We start from the raw sequence: 25,015 nt of genomic DNA on the forward strand, positions 1-25,015 counted from the left end.
CGAAGGGCCGAATGACCTCTACTCCTGCACCTATTGTCTATGTTTCTATGTTTCTAATGAATCCTGTTGAGACTTCAGGAAACCCACGTGGTCACAGGGAGAACGTACAAACTCTGCACAGACAGCACCCGTAGTTGGGATCGAACCAGCGTCTCCGGTGCCACTACCGCTGTGCCACCGTGTTGACCTGAGATTGTTAGTCTATTCAGCAACGGCAAATGGACACAAAAAGCTGGAGTAACTCAGCGGGACAGGCAGTATCTCTGGAGAGAAGGGATGGGTGTCTCCAGAGATGTTGCCTGTCCCGCAGAGTTACTCTGGCTTTTTGTGTCTATCTTCGGTTTAAACCAGGGTCTGCAGTTCCTTCTTGCACATGTTGAGTAACGGCCAGTGGTTTACCAACAGCTGCAGCTGACCATCGACGAGTACAAGGCCTCCAGTCTGCGGATCCAAAAGTTTGCTTTCCAAATGAGCGAGATGCTGCTGGTGCACATCGACGGCAAACGCACCTACAGTGACAAGGATTTCCGAGAAGCTCAGATGTCCCACCAGGAGCACATCCAGTCAAAGCTCTTAAAGTTACACAAGGAAATTGTGACCATTATGCGGCAAACCTTACCTTGTCTTCAAGAGCGATGGATCTGAGGTGACTACCCCCCTGTCTACCCTGTAGTTACGTTTGGTTTATGATTGTCATGTGATCGCAGGTACAGTGATATCGCTGTTCTGCTACGATGGACCGATAATATTTTGTGTCTATCTGCAGTTTAAACTGGCATCTGCACTTCCTTCCTACACAAATCACACTATACATGGATACTAGCCCTGTCCCACTTCATTCCAAGAGCTCTCCCGAGTTTAAAAAAAAAATCAAACTCGTGGGCAGCTCAGAGAATGAACGTAGCGGGTACGTCGGAGCTCGGGGATGTCTCTTAGCGGCTCGTAACGCTAACGGCTGGTACTCGGGAAGACTCGCTAACGGCAGGTAAGCTCGGGGTAGACTGGTGAAGATTTTTCAACAAGTTGAAAAAATGTCCACGAGAGCCCCGAGTACCGACGAGTGTCTATTACTGTAAATCTCCGAGTTCAAATCGGGGCAAACGAGGGAGAACTCTTGGAATGAACTCGTACCGTGGGACAGGGCCATTACAGCACGGAAACAGACCCTTTGGCCCAACTTGCCCACACCGACCAACATGCCCCATCTACATCCTACACCATCTCTTGTTCCCTCCTCTATCACATTTCCTTCTGAAAGCCAGCCTTGTTCATTCAGTGAGCTTGGACGTTGATAGACTCAAAAAGCTGGAGTAACTCAGCGGGTCAAAGACAACACCTGTGGAGAAAAGGAATAGGTGACGTTTCGGGTGGAGACCCTTCTTCGGAATGATGTGGGTGTCGGGGAGTGTGGGGGGGGGGGGGGGGGGGGGGAAGCAGGCGGGCTGAGTGAAGGTGTTCAGCGTTGAGATGTTTTCTGTCAGCTGATCGTAGTTTGTCATGCTTTCAGGTGCAGCATCATTGGTTAAATTATGCCAAGAAAGTGGACCGTTTGGTGGAGGAAGCCTTCAGACTAAACATTAAACGGTCGTTGCTGGAACTGTCCAAGGCCATCAATGGTGATCCCAAATCCACACCCAATGCGCTCTTCAGGGTGATGGTGATTCTCCAGGATGACGTACCAGGAAAGGTAAGTCCCACAGCTCATTGCAACACCTGTCATAGGTACACCTGCCTTTGCAACACCTGTCATGGGTACACACCTGTCATGGGTACACACCTGTGCATGGGGACACTTGTCATGGGCACACCTGTGCATGGGGACACCTGTGCATGTACACAGCGAGTGGTGAATCTGTGGAATTCTCTGCCACAGAAGGTGGTTGAGGCCACAGTTCATTGGCTATATTTAAGGGGGAGTTGGATGTGGCCCTTGTGGCTAAAGGGATCAGGGGGTATGGAGAGAAGGCAGGTACGGGATACTGAGTTGGATGATCAGCCATAATCATATTGAATGGCGAATGGTGCAGGCTGGAAGGGCCGAATGGCCTCTACTCCTGCACCTATTGTCTATGTTTCTATGTTTGTGTTTTGGCGATGGTCGGGCTGGGACCGTTGCTCAGTTCCTCATGTCCTGCCACCGACTATCTTTCAGGTGGAGTTCTCACCCACACTATCTAAGCTTGCCAGTATTGTCAACAACGTTAGCAGTCAGGTGAAGACCACCCTCTCCATCTTCAAGCGTATCCCAGAGTTACTAACCCGGAGGAAATCGACTCTGCAACCCATCGTTCTCAACATTGGTAAGTTCAGCTGAGTGACTTCCCACATCCCAGCACCGTGGGTCCCCCACCATATGACACCATACGATACAATACAATACAACTTTATTTACCCCAGGAGGGAAATTAATCTGGCACAAAATACATGAAACATGAAATTAAAATGCCGGGTGGAAAGTCCAGAGAGAGAGGGTGTCGCAGAGCTCTCGTTAGCGGGAGGAGGAGAACACCTTGAGGAGATTTCACAGTGGAACAGACAGAATATGTAGGAAGGAACTGCAGGTGCTGGTTTAAACTGAAGACAGACACAAAAAGCTGGAGTAACTCAGCGACTCAGACAACATCTCTGGGGAGAAGGAATAGATGACGTTACTGGCCAAAACCCTTCTTCAGACTGAGAGTTAGGGGGAAGAGAGATATGGACAGTGATATAGAACAAATAAATGAGTGAGTCTGGGTCAAAATGTGTTTGTAGAGAGAGGGAGATGGGTATTTGGTTAGGTTTAGAGAGATGTGGGCAGGTGGGCCTAGTGTAGATGGGACATCTTGGTTCACCTGGGTGTGTTTGACCTTTGGGCTGTAAGACTTTATGACTATGGCACTCCTTAAAACCTGTCTAAAGAATGTTTTTGGTATGTATAATGGTATTGATTGAAATAGGTATCATATTTGTGGTAAAAAGATCATTTTTATAGCATTTATTCTACCTATTAAGGACAAGGGCAGTGTTTTCCAGAATTTAATCAGCACCTTCAATTTAGTTAATAAAGGCATGAAGTTAGCATTAAATAATGATTTATACTTGAATTTTTCTGCTGCAATTTTATAGGGGAATTTTAATAGGTGTGTCGATCCTTGAGGGTTTAAAAGCTGGTAAAGGGGCAAAACAAATAGGTGGTTGTGGATAAAGTGTAAGGCATTGTGTCTACGCAGAGGGCGATGAGGAGATCAGGAAGATTCAGATGCAGATCAGTAACGGCATGACAACCAACGCATCAAACCTACAGAACTACTTGAAGACCTGGGATACATATCGCGAGATCTGGGAGATCAACAAAGATTCCTTCATCCGCCGTTACCAGCGACTCAAGCCCGCCGTCTCATCCTTCGATGCTGACATTGCTCGGTCAGACGGTTTGCCACAAAATGTATTTCATAAGGTCATAAGTGATAGGAGCGGAATTAGGCCATTCGGCCCATCAAGTCTACTCCCGCCATTCAATCGTGGCTGATCTATCTCTCCCTCCTAACCCCATTCTCCTGCCTTCTCCCCATAACCCCTGAGACCCGCACTAATCAAGAATCTATCTATCTCTGCCTTAAATGTATCCATTGACTTGACCTCCACAGCCGTCTGTGGCAACAAATCCCACAGATTCACCGCCCACCCTCTGGGGTGTGGAATGGAGGGGGGGGGGGGGGGGGGAAACAAAGATGAACTTGACCACAGTGCGAGGGGGGACCACAGTGAGGGGGGAGAACAAAGGTGGGCCAGGCGTGGGGGAAGGAAGGGGGTGAAAAACAGTGGACCTGGCCCAGTGTGCTTTGTAACTTTGTCAGTGCCCTTTATGTGGTGACTATTTGTATACCTTGGGCGTCTCACTGTGGCTTGTCACATGTAACAATAAAGTATTCATTCATTCATTCATTCACTCATTCACTCACTCACTCATTCATTCATCCATCCATCCATCATTAATTAATTAATTAATTCATTCATTCATCCATCCATCCATCATTCACTCACTCACTCACTCACTCACTCACTCACTCACTCACTCATTCACTCTCTCACTCATGCATTCACTCACTCACTCATGCATTCATTCATTCACTCACTCACTCATTAATTCATTCACTCACTCATGCATTCATTCATCACTCATGCATTCATTCACTCACTCATGCATTCATTCATTCACTCACTCACTCACTCATTCATTCATTCATTCACTCACTTATGCATTCATTCACTCACTCATGCATTCATTCACTCACTCATGCATTCATTCATTCATTCACTCACTCATGCATTCATTCATTCATTCATTCATTCATTCATTCATTCATTCACTCATTCATTCACTCACTCACTCACTCACTCACTCACTCACTCACTCACTCACTCACTCATTCACTCATTCATTAAATCATTGACTCATTCACTCATTCAAGTCCATTTTATTTCTATAGCACATTTAAAAACAACTCTCGTTGACCAAAGTGCTTCACATCGGTGCAGTTACTAACATTCTACATACAGTGGTACATAGATCTAACAATACATACATAAATACATACACATAGTGATCCCTCAGAGGACGTCAAGAAAGGCTTGTGAGTAAAAATAAGTTTTAAGTCTAGACTTAAAGGAGTGGATGGAGGGGGCAGTTCTGATGGGAAGAGGGGATGCTGTTCCACAGTCTAGGTGCTGCAACCGCAAACGCTCGGTCGCCCCTGGGCTTAAACCTGGACCGCGGGATGGTCAGTAGTCCCCAAGCCTGCCGACTTCATTCATTCATTCCTTCGTTTGTTCGCTAATTCAACGTTGCTCCTTCGTTGCAGATACACGGAAGTGGCAAACAACGTGCAGAAGGAGGAGACGGTGGTGCAGATTCAGTTTGTGCTCCTCGACTGCTCTCCGCTCAAGTTCTCCCTGGTCCAGCACTGCAACGAGTGGCAGAACAAATTCACCACCTTGCTGAGCGAGATGGCAAGCTACATGCTGATGGACCTGCTCGAGTTCCTCAATGACAATAAAATAAAGTGAGTAGGCCGTGCCATGCCCGCAGCTACCAGTTCCTTCCTTAAACTTTCACCCCCCCCCCTGTGAAAGTCACAGGGAGAGCATACAAAAGTAGACACAAAATGCTGGAGCAACTTCAGCCAGTTCCGTCTCATTAAGCCCCTGTCCCACTGAACGAGGTAATTCAAGAGTTCTCACGAGTTTTCCCCTGATTCGACCTCGGAGAATGTCCGTCGGAGTTGGTGAATGTCCCGTAGCGGCTCGTACAAGTAACGGGAGGTACTCGGGAAATCCAGTAAACTTGTGACGTTTTTTCAACTGTGAAAAATGTCCACGAGTAAAAAAATACTCGTTGGAGCCGCTACGAGACCCCTGGTTCTGGACTCCCCCCAACATGGGGAACATGGTTCCTGCCTCTTCTTGGTTTCTTGGTTCTCCAAAATATTCCAAATGGAATTTAAACTGTGGAGGTGGTGAAGGGAGGGCTTAAGCCAGAAAGGGTTATTGGGAAGAAAGAGCTACTTTAAATGTAGTTGCATCTGGTTGGGTAACTATAGTTGGGTGGAGATTATTCCATGCTTTAATTGTGTGTGCGGGGGAAGAACGAATTGCTGTACACATCTGTCTTTGTAGCTGGGATCACAAATTGGATCCAATGCCCTCGTCTGCTGGTCCAATCCTTTAAGGATGTTATGTTTCTGTAAGATCAAGGGTATTGAGTGGCGTGCTGAAGATTCGGCTTGCTGCCGTAACGTGCACTCTCTCCACCCCCCCTCCCCCCCCACCCCCACTCCCATCTCTCAGGGTCAGCCGTGTCCCGCAGAATTTGGAGGAGCTGAGCGCTGCGGTGCAGCTGCTGGAGTCTCTTCAAACGGAACTCCCGAAGACCGAGGCGCGCATTCCGCCCATCCACGACCAGTTCAGCATCTTGGAGAAATACGAGTTCCAGATCGAGGAAAGTGTAAGTGTTCCCTCAGGCCACGAGGAGAAGGCATCTGCATCTTAGCCCCCTCACACTCTTCTCCCCTAACCCCCACTCCTCTCTTAGAAACATAGAAATTAGGTGCAGGAGTAGGCCATTCGGCCCTTCGAGCCTGCACCGCCATTCAATATGATCATGGCTGATCATCCAACTCAGTATCCCGTACCTGCCTTCTCTCCATACCCTCTGATCCCTTTAGCCACAAGGGCCACATCTAACTCCCTCTTAAATATAGCCAATGAACTGTGGCCTCAACTACCCTCTGTGGCAGAGAGTTCCAGAGATTCACCACTCTCTGCGTGAAAAAAGTTCTTCTCATCTCGGTTTTAAAGGATTTCCCCCTTATCCTTAAGCTGTGACCCCTTGTCCCTGGACTTCCCCAACATCGGGAACAATCTTCCTGCATCTAGCCTGTCCAACCCCTTAAGAATTTTGTAAGTTTCTATAAGATCCCCTCTCAATCTCCTATCTTCTAAATTCTAGAGAGTATAAACCAAGTTAGGAGACCATCGCAATACTCCAGTCTTTCTTCATAACACAGTAGTCCTGACCTCTCTCCTCTTGCTATGGTCCAATTCCATTTTCTTTAGAACCCCCACTCCTTGAATGGTTCGAATGGATGAACTTCCAGCAAATACTCATCGACAACGAGATAATGCTGAAGAAGAGCAAGGAGAAGTTCCGGACCGGCCTCATCCACTCGGCCGAAGAGATGAAGAAGAAGACACAATCGGCCTTTGAAGACTTTTCCAACAGAGGTAGGCAGCGACACCAGCCCCACAAAATGCTGGAGTAACTCAGCGGGACAGGCATGGGTGACGTTTCCTCAGAGACCGTCAATGGATATTCAAACATGGCGGATCTATCTCTCCCTCCTAACCCCATTCTCCTGCCTGCCTTCTCCCCATAACCCCTGACACCTATACTAATCAAGAATCTATCTATCTATCTCTGCCTTAAAAATATCCATTGACTTGGCCACCACAAAGAATTCCACAGATTCACCACCCTCTGACTGAAGAAATTCCTTCTCATCTCATAGAAACAGAGAAACATAGAAAATAGGTGCAGGAGTAGAGGCCATTCGGCCCTTCGAGCCTGCACCGCCATTCGGCAATTCGATATGATCATGGCTGATCATCCAACTCAGAATCCCATCCCTGCCTTCTCTCCATACTCCCTGATCCCTTTAGCCACAAAGGGATCTCCTTCCTAAAGGAACGTCCTTTAATTCTGAGGCTGTGCCCTCTGGTCCTAGACTCTGCCACTAGTGGAAACATCCTCTCTACATCCACTCTATCCAAGCCTTTCACTATTCTGAGTTGACTGGTGGCCTTCTGTTTCGTCTGCAGCTCCTTTCAGCAGCACCATGAGCCCCGAAGCTGCCCTTGCCCTGATCGCCGAGCTACGCAACAACCTCAACGCACTGAAGGACGAGGAGAATAACATCCGCAATGGCCTCAACGTCTTCAAGATTGACCAGCCCTTGTCCAAGGAGCTGCAGGCCCTGGAGAAAGTAAGCAAATGTTGTTCTGTCAACTGTAAAGCTCAGAACGATGTCTGTCAACAGGACCGTCTCATAGCCCTGCATACTTCAAATATCTCTCCAACTTTTAATCTGCCAGTCCCCATTGAATCTGGTCAAAAAGCCACACCAACCACCCTGGCCACACACAGCCTGACAACTGTAACGTCCAGGTTCAGCAACAGACTCTTCCCTTAAACACCACAACCTCAAATAAGCTCAGAACTACATGGACTATTATTGTGAAGATAGACACAGAATGCTGGAGTAACTCAGCGGGACAGGCAGCATCTCTGGAGAGAAGGAATGGGTTTCTGGTCGACATCCAGAACATCACCTATTCCTTCTCTCCAGAGATGCTTCCTGTCCCGCTGAGTTACTCCACCCTATATATGTATATATGATTTGTATATATGTATAGCTATGAGTGTGTATCTACACACACACCAAACTTGTTTCTGGTGTATTATATTATTTATAGTGTACTATGTTTACATATTGTGTTGTGCTGCTGCAAGTGAAGGGCCCGTCTCACCTTCCACAGTTACTCACGAATTCTCCCGAGTTTTCCCCTTGATTCAAACTCGGAGAATGTCCGTAGTGAGTCCGTGGATATATCGTAGCGGCTCGTAATGCCAGCCGTAGGTACTCGGGCCATCAGGCAAGTCGGGACGTTTTTTCAGCATGATAAAAATAGACAATGGACAATAGGTGCAGGAGTAGAGGCCATTCAGCCCTTCCAGCCAGCACCGCCATTCAATGTGATCATGGCTGATCATCCCCAATCAGTACCCCGTTCCTGCCTTCTCCCCATATCCCCTGACTCCGCTTAAGAGCCCCATCTAGCTCTCTCTTGAAAGCATCCAGAGAACCGGCCTCCACCGCCCTCTGAGGCAGAGAATTCCACAGACTCACCACTCTCTGTGAGAAAAAGTGTTTCCTCGTCTCCGTTCTAAATGGCTTACTCCTTATTCTTAAACTGTGTGTGTGTGGCCCCTGGTTCTGGACTCCCCCCAAACATCGGGAACATGTTTCCTGCACATGGGGAACATGTTTCCTGCACATGGGGAACATGTTTCCTGCACATGGGGAACATGTTTCCTGCACATGGGGAACATGTTTCCTGCACATGGGGAACATGTTTCCTGCACATGGGGAACATGTTTCCTGCACATGGGGAACATGTTTCCTGCACATGGGGAACATGTTTCCTGCACATGGGGAACATGTTTTCTGCACATGGGGAACATGTTTCATGCACATCGCGCCAAAAACATGTTTCCTACACATGGGGAGTTTCCTGCACATCACGCCAAAAACATGCCCACGAGTACCCTCCCCGAGTACCTACAGTTGGCTATTACCGTAATTCTCCGAGTTTGAATCAAGGGGAACACTCGGGAGAATTCGTGAGTAACTCGGGAAAGTGGGACAGGGGCTGAAGAATATCATTGTTCTGTCTGGGACACAGGACAATAAAACACTCTTGACTCTCACGGCTCTTTGCTCTTTCTCCAGGATCTCGACTTCCTTCAGCAAGCATGGGAGGTCACCAAGCAGTGGGAAGATTCGTGGGTGGAGTGGAAGGGGGAAAAGTTCAGCTCACTGGTGACACAGGTCATGGACAACACTGCTACCGGCTACTACAGGAAACTCCACAAGCTGAGCCAGATACTCAAGGTATTTACTTTAATTTACCCCCGATGGAACCCGGCCACTTTACTTTAGACAACAATGGACAATAGCTGCAGCAGTAGAGGCCATTCGGCCCTTCCAGCCAGCACCGCCATTCAATATGATCATGGTTGATCATCCACAATCAGTTCCCCGTTCCTGCTTTCTCCCCATATCCCTTGATTCCGTTAACCCTAAGAGCTAAATCCAACTCTCTCTTGAAAATGTCCAGTGAATCGGCCTCCACTGTGAATTCCACAGATTCACAATTCTCTGGGTGGAAAAGTTTCTCCTCATCTCAGTCCTAAATGGCCGACCCCTTATTCTTAAAGGTGATTGAGATGACGCTGACTTTAGTCTTTAGGGATACAGCGTGGAAACAGGCCCTTCATCCCACCGTGTCCGCTGTGGACCAGTGATTCCCCCCCCCCCCCGTACACTGGTCCACACACGCTGGGGACAATTTTACAACCTACAAACCTGCACGTGTTTGGAGTGTGTGAGGAAACTCTGCGCGATCACAATGAGAACGTACTGACAGCACCCGTAGTCAGGATCGAGCTCGGGTCTCTGGCGCTGTGATACAGCAGCTCCACCGTACACACCTAGATTCTCTTGCGTGGTTTCTGGGCCAGCCGCGGCATTGAGAGGCAGCGCAGGGAGACGGTGCCATTACCGTGATGTACTTTATAGACTGCTTGCGTTGGTTGTACCAGAAGCTGCAGTCAATCTAGAGCCAGAGAGAGGTTCTTGAAGTTCGAGGATTTAACATTGGTCCCGCTGAGTTACTCCAACATTCTGTATCTATTTACAGAGTGTACAATATAGTTCTCAGCATCAGTTCCAGAGACAAAGTCCAATGTCTATAGGTAGGCACACAATGCTGGAATAACTCAGCGGGACAGGCAGCATCTCTGGAGAGAAGGAATGGGTGACATTTCCGGTTGAGACCCTTCTTCAGACTGAAGACTTCAGACTCTGAGATGCTGCCTGTCCCGTTGAGTTACTCCAGCATTTTGTGTCTACCTTCGGTTTAAACCAGCACCTGCACATTTAGTCCAATGCCCCCAGTTGGGCAGGACCCTGGCAAGGTGTCTGTAGATTGTATATTTCCCTATTCACTGGGTTTAACACCTTGCCTTTCTATTCAATCCTTTAGGACAGAAACTGGGACATTATAAATACATCGAAGAACAAGGTCCAGCAGTTTAAGAAGACAATGCCACTGATCACTGACCTGAAGAATCCAGCCATGCGTGACAGGTGAGCTGCAGTCCCTTCCCCGACATGCTTATTCCTGATTCCATGCTCTTCCCTGAGCCTGCCCTGCTCTGGACCCGGCTGAATCCTGTGTCTCGGGTGTGTCAAGTTAGTTAGTTTAGTCTCCACCGTACCCTCCGCAAACTCCCTGGTTAACTCTTTCCTTCCCACCCAAACCACCCCCTCCACAGGTACCACAGGTACCTTCCCCTGCAACACCTGTCCCCATACCTCCTCGGTTGTGGTTGCAGCTCCTAGACTGTGGAACATAGAAACATAGAAACATAGAAAATAGGTGCAGGAGTAGGCCATTCGGCCCTTCGAGCCTGCACCATTCGCCATTCAATATGATCATGGCTGATCATCCCTCTTCCCATCAGAACTGCCCCCTCCTTCGACAGACTTAAAACCTATTTCTACTCACAAGCGTTCCTTGAGGCCCTCTGAGGGAGCGGTGTATGTGTGTATTTATGTATGTATTGTTAGATCTATGTACCACTGTATGTAGAATGTTAGTACCTGCACCGATGTAAAGCACTTTGGTCAATGAGTTGTTGTTAATAAAACTGACTTGACTTGACTTGAACCCTCCCCCAATGCACGGACTCAGATACCTGGCCCGTCAACCCTCCCACAACAGCACGGACATGGCTAACGGGCCTGTCACTGCGCAGACTTGGCCGCCACGATGAAACTTGTCCCATTCACAGTATAAAGTTCAGTAAGTGCATTACTTTTTAAAATGTAACGAGACTTGCTACAGCGCACCGCAGCCGATATGTTTCTGTGGATGTTGACTTTCAGGCACTGGAACAGCATCAAGGACGAGGTACAGAAGATGTTTGATCAGACCAGCAATGACTTCACGCTGGAGAAGATCATTGACCTAGGCTTGGAGCAATATGCTGACGTAATCAGCGGCATCTCATCAGCTGCCAGCAAGGAGCTCTCCATAGAGATGGTAAGGGCAGCAGGCACGTTGCACTGACAAACTGGAAATTAATGCTGGAGTAACTCAGCGGGTGGGACAGGCAGCAACAACTCTGGACAGAAGGAATGGGTGACGTTTCAGATTGAAGTCAGGGGAGAGGGAGACACAGAGATAAGGAATGGCCGCATTTGGCCCCTATCCCTCCAAACCTGTCCTATCCATGTACCTGTCTAACTGTTTCTTAAACGTGGGACAGTCCCGGCCTCAACTACCTCCTCTGGCAGCTTGTTCCATACACCCAGGGACAAAGTTACCCCTCAGATCCCTATTACATTTTATCCCCTTCACCTTGAACCTGTGTCCTCTGGTCCTCGATTCCCCTACTCTGGGCAAGAGACTCTGTGCATCTCCCCACTAGACGTAATCACCTTGAACCTGTGTCCTCTGGTCCTCGATTCCCCTACTCTGGGCAAGAGACTCTGTGCATCTCCCCAATTGATGTAATACACCTGGAAAAATAAGGTGATGTTGTACACCTGTATAAGATCACCCCTCATCCTCCTGTGCCCCTCTGGTTGAATATTGTCCCCCACTTACAGCGAGACTGTACGTGCACCTGGTCAGGTAGCCAGGTACACCTGACTTTGTGCTGTGATCTACCCACTCATTACTGCCCCCTTGACTGAAACGTTTCACGGGCAGAGACAACATCATTGCATGCGTTCAGGGAAAGGAGAGCAGCATTGATACAACGACAGGCAGCGCTACTGGGCACTACAGCTGACTGTCATTCATGGATTCAACTGATCTGCTTGTCTCCCCAACAGGCTCTGGAGGGAATAAAGAAAAGCTGGGAAGTTACAACACTTGACCTCGTTTCATACAAGGACAAAGGCCATTATAAGCTGAGGTGGGTCTTTGAAGCAACAATGTGTAATGAGATTCATTGCCAGCATGCCCACTGTGGGTGCAGTTACCTGCAACCAGAGCCCTATGTGTGGTTAGAAACATAGACAATAGGCGCAGGAGTAGAGGCCATTCAGCCCTTCCAGCCAGCACCACCATTCAATATGATCATGGCTGATCATCCACAATCAGTACCCTGTTCCTGCTTTCTCCCCATTCCTTTGGGCCTTAGAGCTAATCTAACTCTCTCTTGAAAACGCTGCATCTCTAACCTAAACTAGTTTTAAGCTCCACATGGACAAGATGGAGAAGGAGCTGTTTCTGTGTGTGTCTGTGTGTACAACTCTATTACTAACATTCTCTCATCTTTATTTATGCGCAGAGGAACTGACGAGATCTTCCAGACGTTGGAGGAAAACCAGCTGACACTGTCCACCATGAAGTCGTCTCCGTACTTGAAGGCGTTTGACAAGCTGGTGGACTACTGGGAGCGGACTCTTTCTCTCATCCTGGAGGTGATAGAGATGACGCTGACTGTACAGAGGCAGTGGCTGTACCTGGAGGTAAATGATGAAGCTTCCTGCCAGCACCATCACACATGGCCAATGTGGTGGAGTCGCAGGGCCAGAGACCCGGGTTCCATCCCGACTACGGGTGCTGTCTGTCTGTTTCCCCAGTTATATAGAAACATATACAATTATAAAAGGACTGGACAAGCTAGATGCAGGAAAAATGTCCCCAATGTTGGGCGAGTCCAGAACCAGGGGCCACACACACAGTCTTAGAATAAAGGGGAGGTCATTTAAGACTGAGGTGAGAAAAAACTTTTTCACCCAGAGAGTTGTGTGAATTTGTGGAATTCCCTGCCACAGAGGGCAGTGGAGGCCAAGTCACTGGATGGATTTAAGAGAGAGTTAGATAGAGCTCTAGGGGCTAGTGGAGTCAAGGGATATGGGGAGATGGCAGGCACGGGTTATTGATTGGGGACGATCAGCCATGATCACAATGAATGACGGTGCTGGCTTTAATGGCCGAATGGCCTCCTCCTGCACCTATTTTCTATGTTTCCATGAGTTTGTACGTTCACACTGTGACCCGCGTGGGTTTTCTCTGGGTGCTCCGGTTTCCTCCCACACTCCAAAGACGTACAGGTTTGAGGGTAAATTGGCTTGGTATAAATGTAAAATTTGTCCCTGGAGCAAGGGTTCCCAACCTGGGGTAAAGTTACCCCCAGAGGGTCAATTTTGCCTACCCAGGGGGCAAATCTATTGATTGTGGATTTGTACATACTTTTTCCCTTTGACTGACTGTGTTTGGTTCTGGTATACTGGTATATCTGTATACTGGTATATCTGTATACTGTGGCTGGTATACCGGTATATCTGTATACCGGTATATCTGTATACTGTGGCTGGTATACCGGTATCTGTTCATCAATAAGTGAAACAACATTGTTAAAGTTGCCCTAGAGTGCGTAGGATAGTGTTAATGTGCGGGGATCGCTGGTCGGCACGGACTCGGTGAGCTGAAGGGCCTGTTTCAGCGCTTGATGTTAAGTCCCAGTGCAATCAGGAGCGGAGGGGAGTTGGGTGCAAGGCTGGCCCTGGTGAATAACTCACCCCCCCCTCTCCCCCCCGGGGGGCTTTGTGTACTGCAGAACATCTTCCTTGGTGAGGACATCAGGAAGCAGCTTCCTCAGGAGTCGGCCGAGTTTGACAGCATCAACGACCAGTGGAAGGTGATAATGCATCGCCTGGTCCTCGAGCCCAATGCCCTGCGAGGGACCCATCATCCAGGTACGATCGGTCAGCTTAGGACAGGAGCAGCCCTGCCTGAGGGACAAACTGTCCATGCCGGAGAGTTGCTGCTTCACAGCACTTGCAGCGCTGGAGACCCGGGTTCCATCCCGGCTACAGAGTTTGTTCCTTCTCCCCCGTGTGTCTTCTCCGAGAGTTTCCCCCCTCACTCCAAAAACGTACAGCTAGTAAGGTTCATTTGTTTGGTGTATGTTGTAAAAATAAAATTGTCCCTACTGTGTGTGTGTGTGTAGGATAGTGTTAATGTGCGGGAATCACTGGTCGGTGGTGATGGTGGGCCAGAGGGCCTGTTTCAGCGCTGTATCTCGAATCTAAACTAAACCAAGATGCCCCATCTACGCAACTCCCTCCTGCCTACATTTGCCTTGTATCCTGTATCTACATACCTGTCCAATTATCTGTTAAATGCTGTTATAGTGCTTGCCTTAATCACCTCCCCAGGCAGCTCATTCCATACTCCCACCATCTTCTGTGTGGAAAAGTTGCCCCTCAGGTTCCTATTTAATCATTCCCCCCTCACCTTAAACATGCCTTCTGGTTCTTGCTTCCCCTATGCTGGATTATAGACTGTGCATTCACCCTATCTATTCTCCTCAAGATGTTGTACATCTCGATAAGATCCCCCCTCATCCTCATGCCCTACGAGGAGTAGAGTCCAAGCCTTATAAATCTTCAGTGAACTCTTAATCTCCAGCTTAGTATAGCAGGGTGATTAAAACTGAACTACAGTCACCAACATGTTGTACAATTGTAATAAAACATCCCAACTTCATACCCTGACTGATGAGGACCAATGTAGCTAAAGCCATCTCGACCGCCCTATCTACCTGCACCGCCCCTTTCAGGCAAGTATGTACCTGTACTCCAAGACCCCTCTGTTGTAAAACACTCCCCAGAGATTCAGATTCAATTTTAGCTACTCACAACGAAATGCATTTTCGCCCAACATCCTGTGAACATCCTGCCCTGGTTTAACCTCACACTTAACTGCATTGAACGCTGCAAGCCATTCCTCAACTCACTTCAAGTTCAAGAGAGTTTATTGTCATGTGTCCCTGTATAGGACAATTAAATTCTTGCTTTGCTTCAGCACACAGAACATAGTAGGCATTGACTATTTTGTAAGAAAGAACTGCAGATGCTGGATAATATTGAAGGTAGACACAAAATGCTGGAGAAACTCAGCGGATGAGGCAGCATCTATGGAGGTTCCATCACCCATTCCCTCTCTCCATGGATGCTGCCTCGTCTGCTGAGTTACTCCAGCATTTTGTGCCCACCCTCAACTCACTTAGTTTGGTTTAGTTTAGAGATACAGCACGGAAACAGGCCCTTCGGCCCACCGACTCTGCGCTGACCAGTGATCCCCGTACACTAAAACTATCCTACACACACACACTAGGGACAATTTACAATTTTACCAAACCTGCACCATCTTCTTTAGGGATGTAGTATTGAATCTTAGTAAAACATCTCATTGAAACATATATGCTTATTAATGGTTTGGACACGCTAGAGGCAGGAAACATGTTCCCAATGTTGGGGGAGTCCAGAACCAGGGGCCACACAGTTTAAGAATAAGGGGTAAGCCATTTAGAACAGAGACGAGGAAACACTTTTTCACCCAGAGAGTGGTGAGTCTGTGGAATTCTCTGCCTCAGAGGGCGGTGGAGGCCGGTTCTCTGGATGCTTTCAAGAGAGAGCTAGATAGGGCTCTTAAAGATAGCGGAGTCAGGGGATATGGGGAGAAGGCAGGAACGGGGTACTGATTGGGGATGATCAACCATGATCACATTGAATGGCGGTGCTGGCTCGAAGGGTTGAATGGCCTCTACTCCTGCACCTATTTTGTATTGAGTGAGAACGCAGGCTGCCCTTGTTTGCCTCAGGTCTCCTGGACTCCCTGAACGGAATGAACGGCAAGCTGGAGGAGATCGAGAAGTCGCTGGACATGTACCTGGAGACCAAGCGGCAGATATTCCCGCGCTTCTACTTCCTGTCCAACGATGACCTGCTGGAGATCCTGGGGCAGTCACGCAACCCCCCAGCCGTGCAGCCCCACATGAAGAAATGCTTCGACAACATCAAGACCCTCAAGATGCAAAAGGTAGACTTGCCTCGGCTGTCTGGATATCCTGCCCATGTGTATGTTTGTACATCTCCGCGTCACTGTCTGGATATCCTGCCCATGTGTATGTTTGTACATCTCCGCACCATGACACGTCATCCATCCAAGCACAAGCCCAAGTCCAGGTCCATCCGCTGACCATTCCCTCACCCCTGGGGCCAGCACTATCTCCACCATTCAACTGGCCATTCACCCACTGACCCAGCTCTGTCCCCACCCACTGACCATTCACCCCAGACCCAGCTCTGCCCCCACCCGCTGACCCAGCTCTGTCCCCACCCACTGACCATTCACCCCAGACCCAGCTCTGCCCCCACCCACTGACCATTCACCCACACTCACTCTCCCACACACATGCCCTCTTAACTTGGATTCACATTCACTCTGGACTGTGTTCACTGCCCTGATCCCCCTGCACGCCCCCCCCCCCCCCCCCCCACCCCTCCCCTCGCACATGCACCCCTCCCACTGTTCCCTCTGGGTCTTCTGCGCCAACCCCTCCCGCCCCCTCCCCTCCCACTGTCCCCCCCCCCTCCATCTCCCCTCCCCGCTCTCCCCCTCCCTGCTCCCCCCCTCCCCTCCCCTCCCTCCCCCCCCTCCCCTCCCTTACCCCCGCTCCCTGCAACCCCCATCCGGCTTGCACCCCTCGTACCCACACTCCCCTCTCACTCACCCTCTTTCACTCCTGCCTTGCCACTTCAGCCCCCCTGACCCCCCCCCCTCCCCCCCACTGTGAGGCAGATAGTGGGGGAGGGGAGAGAGGCTGTGATGGATTCCCACTGCCCCCATCTCTGTATTTCCAGGTGGGAGTGACCAACAAGCTGGAAGCGGCAGGAATGTTCTCCGCTGATGGCGAGTACGTGGAGTTCAAACATCCCACCTTGCTGGAGGGCCCAGTGGAGGTAGGGAGATATCGAAGGGCCGAGTGGCCTACTCCTGACACTTTTGGAGGGAGCCGTCAGTGAGAGACGGAGAGGGGGGGTGTGTGGAGGGGGCTGTCAGTGAGAGACGGGGGGGGGGGGGGGGGGGGGGGGTGTGTGGGGGGGGCTGTCAGTGAGAGACGGGGGTGTGTGTGTGTGTGTGTGTGGAGGGGGCTGTCAGTGAGAGACGGGGGGGTGTGGGTGTGGAGGGGGCAGTCAGTGCAGAGGGACTTGGGGGTGGCCCAGTGAGAGACAATGTGTCCAGCTGCAAGGGTCCAGTACGTGTGCCAGCACCCACTTGCAGAGGGACTTGGTGGCCCACAATGTCCGGCTGCAAGTCTGGTTCCCTGTCTGAACCAGGCCCATTCTTAGTCACGTGTGTGGCCCAAAAGAATCCTTTCTCATTCTGGAAGCATCACAGCTATGTTGTTTTGTATGATTCATATATTTTATTTTCGAAGTTGACCAAGTGAAATGTTTATATGTCAGGCTGCCAATGTTTGTTTCGGGTCAGAGGTCACGTGTGCGGCGTTTTTTGTCCACGGCTGGCTTTTATCTTGTCAAACTCTTGTGGATTTGCAAAAAGCTAGAATGTTTACACGCATTATAGTGCCGTGGGTGGGAAAATAGCAACGGATGAGATTAAACTCTGACAAGAAATGGTTTTACATGTCACACTAAGTGTGTGAATTGTCGGTTCACTTCCCAGAGAATGGCCCACTATTGTCTTTGTCAAAGTTAGTCAGCTGTTTTAATGAGGGTGGGCTCACCTGTAAAACAGGAGTCCCCTTGGTCAAGGATCAAACACTCAACATTGCTGGAATTGAGTTTACTACGGAAGGTGCATTGAGGTGTGCCCCGCTCCCTGTTGCTGCAATGTGTTCTTGCCCTCTCAGGCTTGGCTCTGCGACGTGGAACGCACCATGCGATTCACTCTCAAGGACCTGCTCAAGGAGGCCCGGATGTCCCTGAAGAAAATGATGACTCGTCGGGACAAGTGGGTGAAGGAGTGGCCCGGCCAGGTGAGTGGTCAGAGCCAGGTGAGTGGCCCGGCCAGGTGAGTGGTCAGAGCAGAGGATGTTCCTCACAGGCTCACACCAGCCCCCGTCATATAGAGTGGGACAGGCCAACTTGCCCACACCGGACAATATACACCTTCTCTCACCCGCTGGGTTAATCCAGCTTTGTGTGTCCATCTGACTACAGAAGGGTCCCGACCCGAAACATCGCCTGTTCATTTCACTCCACAGACACTGCCTGTCCCGCTGAGTTCCTCCAGCATAGACCAGACACTCATAACATAGAAACATAGAAACATAGAAATTATGTGCAGGAGTAGAGGCTATTCGGCCCTTCAAGCCTGCACCGCCATTCAATATGATCATGGCTGATCATCCAACTCAGTATCCCGTACCTGCCTTCTCTCCATACCCCCTGATCCCCTTAGCCACAAGGGCCACATCTAACTCCCTCTTAAATATAGCCAATGAACTGGCCTCAACTACCCTCTGTGGCAGAGAGTTCCAGAGATTCACCACTCTCTGTGTGAAAAAAGTTCTTCTCATCTCGGTTTTAAAGGATTTCCCCCTTATCCTTAAGCTGTGACCCCTGGTCCTGGACTTCCCCAACATCGGGAACAATCTTCCTGCATCTAGCCTGTCCAACCCCTTAAGAATTTTGTAAGTTTCTATAAGATCCCCTCTCAATCTTCTAAATTCTAGAGAGTATAAACCAAGTATATCCAGTCTTTCTTCATAAGACAGTCCTGACATCCCAGGAATCAGTCTGGTGAACCGTCTCTGCACTCCCTCTATGGCAATAATGTCCTTCCTCAGATTTTGAGACCAAAACTGTACGCAATACTCCAGGTGTGGTCTCACCAAGACCCTGTACAACTGCAGTAGAACCTCTCTGCTCCTATACTCAAATCCTTTTGCAATGAAAGCTAACATACCATTCGCTTTCTTTACTGCCTGCTGCACCTTGAACAATGTACAAAGCATGGAAACTGGCCAACCTGCCCACAGCGGGCAATATGTGGGATAAAGAACTCTTGAATGTTTGGGCATCGCAGAGAGAAGCAGTTCGTACAACCTTAGATGTCCCCCAGAGAAAGGTGACAATTACTGTGTGCCTGATCTAACTCACTTGAAACAGCAGGGACATTAACTGCAGATCCCAAGTTGCGAAGAGAGACTCAAAAAGCTGGAGTAACTCAGCGGGACGGGCAGCATCTCTGGAGAGAAGGATCGGGTGACGTTTTGGGTCGAGACCCTTCTACAAGTTGGCAAGTTGCACATGGACAGCTAATCTATTTGTTTCAGGCCTCGAGCGACCTGTCATAGCGACCACACCTCTCAGAGAAACTAACGGGGTGGGAGATTGTACCAACCTTCACGTGGTCCGCCCTGATTCGACGAATGCAATCAACCTGGCGTGCACAATCAAATAGGATCAAATAGAACAAGTTGTCCGACAACTTTAGGCTGTGCACTCCGTACACAAGAAGAGAAAGAGTAATGCCCCTGTCCCACTTAGGAAACCTGAGAGACTTTGGCCCCACCCAAGGTTTCCGTGCGGTTCCCGGAGGTTGCAGGTGGTTGCCGGAGGTTGCAGGTAGTGGAAGCAGGTAGGGAGACTGACAAAAACCTCCGGGAACCGCACGGAAACCTTGGGTGGGGCGCAAAGTCTCTAGAGGTTTCCGTTCAGGTTTCCTAAGTGGGACAGGGGCATAAGGAACCTCTATCCCAGTGGTTCTAATGCATTTCGTTGTCTCTGTACTGTACACTGACAATGACAATTAAAATTGAATCTGAATCTGAATCTGAATCTTAACCTTTTTGGCACCAGTAGGTGCATACGCGAACAAAACACTGTATGTGGCCCAACAAACATGGGCCCAACAAATTGATATGTTGCAACCGCAAGAGATGCAACACCTGTCCCTTCACCTCCCCCCTCGACTCCATTCAAGGACCCAAGCAGTCGTTCCAGGTGCGACAGAGGTTCACCTGTACCTCCTCCAACCTCATCTACTGCATCCGCTGCTCTAGATGTCAGCTGATCTATATCGGTGAGACCAAGCGGAGGTTGGGCGATCGTTTCGCCGAACACCTCCGCTCGGTCCGCAAGAACCTACCTGAACTCCCGGTGGCTCAGCACTTCAACTCCCCCTCCCATTCCCAATCCGACCTCTCTGTCCTGGGTCTCCTCCAAGGCCAGAGTGAGCGGGGAGTCTGCAGCCTGCAGGCATGAACATTGAATTCTCCCAATTTTGTTAGCCCTTGCTGCCTCCTCCCCTTCCTTAGCCCTCGGGCTGTCTCCTCCCATCCCCCCGCCCTCGGGCTCCTCCTCCTCCCTTTTCCTTCCTTCTCCGCTCCCACCCCCCATCAGTCTGAAGAAGGGTTTCGGCCCGAAACGTTGCCTATTTCCTTTGGGTTTCGGCCCGAAAAGTTGCCTATTTCCTTTGGGTTTCGACCCGAAACGTTGCCTATTTCCTTTGGGTTTCGGCCCGAAACGTTACCTATTTCCTTTGGGTTTCGGCCCGAAACGTTGCCTATTTCCTTTGGGTTTCGGCCCAGAAACTCAGCGGGTGCAGCAACATCTATGGAGCGAGGGAAGGGTTTCGGCCCAAAACGTTGCCTATTTCCTTTGGGTTTCGGCCCCCTTTGGGTTTCGACCCGAAACGTTGCCTATTACCTTTGGGTTTCGGCCCGAAACGTTGCCTATTTCCTTTGCTCCATAGATGCTGCTGCACCCACTGAGTTTCTCCAGCATTTTGTCTACCTTCCAAAATGATATGTTATTTGTGTCCCCTTCATAACCCCCGGCAAAGCCCCAAATGACCCCCAGGTTAACAACCACTGCTCTCCCCCCCATCCTTGAAGCTGTCCTCTAACGTTGCCGGCCCACCCGCCCACTCTTGTCTTTTTGCCCCAGATGCTGATCACCTCCAGCCAGATCCAATGGACAACAGACGTCACCAAGGCGCTGATAACGGCCAAAGATCTCGAGGACAGAAAACCCCTGCGAGTTATTAAAAGGAAGCAGGTGAGTCGGCCTCGGCGTGTGTCTGCGGGGTTTACAGTGGCTACAGTAGAAGATGAAAGCACAAATCTTGTGGGAAAAGCTGTTTCAGATCAGTCCGGTTTCAGTGAAGTTTATTGCCATGTGTACAGTGGAAAGCTACCCTCTGTGGCAGAGAATTCCACAGATTCACCACTCTCTGTGTGAAAAATGTTCTTCTCATCTCGGTCCTAAAATATTTCCCTCTTATCCTTAAACTGTGACCCCTTGTCCTGGAAGGCAGGGGGCAGGAGAGGGAGGGGCAGGAGGGTAGGAAATAGGCAAAGTTTCGGGCCGAAACCCTTTGGGTTTCGACCCGAAACGTTGCCTATTTCCTTTGGGTTTCGACCCGAAACGTTACCTATTTCCTTTGGGTTTTGACCCGAAACGTTGCCTATTTCCTTCGGGTTTCGACCCGAAACGTTACCTATTTCCTTTGGGTTTTGACGCGAAACGTTACCTATTTCCTTTGGGTTTCGACCCGAAACGTTGCCTATTTCCTTCGGGTTTCGACCCGAAACGTTACCTATTTCCTTTGGGTTTCGACCCGAAACTTTGCCTATTTCCTTCAGGTTTCGACCCGAAACGTTGCCTATTTCCTTCGGGTTTCGACCCGAAACGTTACCTATTTCCTTTGGGTTTCGACCCGAAACGTTGCCTATTTCCTTTGGGTTTCGACCCGAAACGTTGCCTATTTCCTTTGGGTTTCGACCCGAAACGTTGCCTATTTCCTTCGGGTTTCGACCCGAAACGTTGCCTATTTCCTTCGGGTTTCGACCCGAAACGTTACCTATTTCCTTGCCTGACCTTGAGAGGTCGTCTCCCCTCACTCACCCCCCCAGCTTGGCTGTAGCTGTCCCTCTCCGTCTCCTCCAGCGGAGATAATTGCCTGCGTTCCCGCGATCTTCTCTCCCGACACTGGATCGGCCTTCCCCGTCAATCTGGACTGGGTGCATAAGGGGGTTAGTGTCACCACGGTAGTGGAGAGGGGGCGGGAGAGGGAGGGGGCAGGAGGGAGGAGGCAGGAGAGGGAGGGGGCATGAGATGAGAAGGCCCTGTTAGGATAGGGATGGATGGGGGTGAACATCTGCTTGCCGTTGGTGCGTCCAGGTCAGCATGTTACACAAGTACTCGGAGGCCATCCGAGGGAACATGACCAAGATCATGCGGCTGAAGGTGGTGGCGCTGGTGACGGTGGAGGTCCACGCTCGTGATGTCATCGACCGCCTCTACAGGATTAATTGCATGGATGTGACGGCCTTCGACTGGCTGAGCCAACTCCGCCTATACTGGGACAAGGTACAGTATATCTGTGTTCTGTCTGTACGGAGTTTGCACGTTCTCTTGGTGGCCGTGTGAGTTCTCTCCGCGTGCTCTGGTTTCCTCCCACACTCCAAATACGTACAGGTTTGTAGGTTGAATGTGTAGGAAGGAACTACAGATGCTGGAAGATAGACACAAAACGGGTGACGTTTCGGTTCGAGACCTATCTTCAGACTGAAGAAGGGTGACTGTCATCCATGTTCTCTCCAGAGATGCTGCATGTCAATAGACAATAGACAATAGGTGCAGGAGTAGAGGCCATTTGGCCCTTCGAGCCTGCACCGCCATTCAATGTGATCATGGCTGATCATCCCCAATCAGTACCCCGTTCCTGCCTTCACCCCATATCCCCTGACTCCGCTATCTTTAAGAGCCCTATCTAGCTCTCTCTTGAGAGCTCATCCAGAGAACCTGCCTCCACCGCCATCTGAGGCAGAGAATTCCACAGACTCGCCACTCTCTGTGTGAAAAAGTGTTTCCTCGTCTCCGTTCTAAATGGCTTACCCCTTATTCTTAAACTGTGTGTGTGGCCCCTGGTTCTGGACTCTGCTCCCCCAACATTGGGAACATGTTTCTAAGCCCTTAACAATCTTATATGTTTCAATGAGATTCCCTCTCATCCTTCTAAACTCCAGCGTACAAGCCCAGCTGCTCCATTCTCTCAGCATACGACATCCCGGGAATTAACCTGGTAAACCTACGCTGCACTCCCTCAATGGCAAGAATGTCCTTCCTCAAATTAGTCCGGCTGAGTTACTGCAGCATTTTGTGTCTAACTGTTGTTTTATGTTCTGCAGGACCTGGACGACTGTTTAATCCGACAGACCAACACACACTTCCAGTACGGATACGAGTACTTGGGCAACTCAGGTCGTTTGGTGATCACTCCGCTCACAGACAGGTGCGGCCTGCTCCCCCTTCTCACTCACTCTGTGTATTGTTGCTGGTGGATAGAACAATAGGTGCAGGAGGAGGCCATTCGGCCCTTCCAGCCAGCACCGCCATTCAATATGATCACGGCTGATCATCCACAATCAGTACCCCGTTCCTGCCTTCACCCCATATCCCTTGATTCCGTTAGCCCTCAGATCTATATCTAACTCTCTCTTGAAAACATCCAGTGACTTGGCTTCCACTGTCCTCTGTGCCTCCTTGCTGTTTGTCCTGAGCTGGCACAGTGTCAGGCATCCAGTGGGCAATGGGTTGGGCAGTCTGTGTGAACTTCACCTCCTCCAACCTCATCCACTGTATCCCTTGTTCAAGATGTGGACTCTTATACATCGACGAGACCAAACGCAGACTGGGCGATCGTTTCACGAACACCTTCGCTCAGTCTGCCTGGACCTACCTGATCTCCCGTTGCCAAACACTAGATGCTTCCGGGTCTCGACCCGAAATATCACCTATTCCTTTGTTCCATACATGCTGCCTTGTCCACTGAGTTTCTCCAGCATTTTTGTCCACCTCTATCAGACACTTCCTTGCACTAAACATAATTTGATTATCATGTATCTTCGGGTTGGTTGTAATCATGTATTGTCTTTCCGCTGACTGACCAGCACATAACAAAAAGCTTTTCACTGTACCTCAACCCTGCACGTGACAACAAACCAAACCGAACAATGAAAGGATGTCAGGACTTTCATATGAAGAAAGACTGGATAGACTCGGCTTGTACTCGCTAGAATTTAGAAGATTGAGGGGGGACCTCATAGAAACTTACAAAATTCTTAAGGGGTTGGACAGGCTAGATGCAGGAAGATTGTTCCCGATGTTGGGGAAGTCCAGAACAAGGTGTCACACACAGTTTAAGGATAAGGGGGAAATCTTTTAGGACCGAGATGAGAAAAACATTTTTTTTTCACACACAGAGAGTGGTGAATCTGTGGAATTCTCTGCCACAGAAGGTAGTTGAGGCCACACAGTTAATTGGCTATATTTAAGAGGGAGTTAGATGTGACCCTTGTGGCTAAAGGGATCAGGGGGTATGGAGAGAAGGCAGGGATGGGATACTGAGTTGGATGATCAGCCATGATCATATTGAATGGCGAATGGTGCAGGCTGCAAGGGCCGAATGGCCTCTACTCCTGCACCTATTGTCTATGTTTCTATGCCTCTTCCCAGGTGCTACATGACCCTGACAACAGCCCTACACCTGCATCGAGGCGGCTCCCCCAAGGGCCCGGCTGGGACGGGCAAGACGGAGACGGTCAAGGACCTGGGCAAGTCTCTGGGCATGTACGTCATCGTGGTCAACTGCTCCGAAGGGCTGGACTACAAATCCATGGGACGCATGTACTCTGGACTGGCACAGGTGGGTGGATGAAGCAGTAAAAATATACAGTGTATAAGGTCATAAGTGATAGGAGCAGAATTAGGCCACTCGGCCCATCAATTCTACTCTCCCTCCTAACCCCATTCACCTGCCTTCTCCCCATTACCCCCTGACACCCGTACTA

The 25,015-nt window shown here is 49.7% G+C and overlaps 1 protein-coding gene across 1 annotated transcript in view; it reads left to right on the plus strand.

Annotated features, from left to right (window-relative positions):
- The window catches only part of dnah2 (dynein, axonemal, heavy chain 2), a 130,114-nt gene that overhangs the window by 29,292 nt on the left and 75,807 nt on the right, over positions 1-25,015 (plus strand). The window contains 22 exon segments of the mRNA XM_055630719.1: positions 406-615; positions 617-646; positions 1,508-1,687; positions 2,153-2,300; positions 3,213-3,405; positions 4,845-5,045; positions 5,830-5,990; positions 6,598-6,765; positions 7,360-7,523; positions 9,051-9,212; positions 10,366-10,469; positions 11,271-11,427; positions 12,225-12,307; positions 12,686-12,866; positions 13,961-14,099; positions 16,010-16,227; positions 17,052-17,150; positions 18,065-18,190; positions 21,108-21,218; positions 22,344-22,532; positions 23,354-23,457; positions 24,681-24,870. Coding sequence (XP_055486694.1) covers positions 406-615; positions 617-646; positions 1,508-1,687; positions 2,153-2,300; positions 3,213-3,405; positions 4,845-5,045; positions 5,830-5,990; positions 6,598-6,765; positions 7,360-7,523; positions 9,051-9,212; positions 10,366-10,469; positions 11,271-11,427; positions 12,225-12,307; positions 12,686-12,866; positions 13,961-14,099; positions 16,010-16,227; positions 17,052-17,150; positions 18,065-18,190; positions 21,108-21,218; positions 22,344-22,532; positions 23,354-23,457; positions 24,681-24,870 — 3,318 coding nt within the window.

Source organism: Leucoraja erinacea, unplaced genomic scaffold, assembly GCF_028641065.1.
Source record: "Leucoraja erinacea ecotype New England unplaced genomic scaffold, Leri_hhj_1 Leri_51C, whole genome shotgun sequence".
NCBI lineage: Eukaryota > Metazoa > Chordata > Chondrichthyes > Rajiformes > Rajidae > Leucoraja > Leucoraja erinaceus.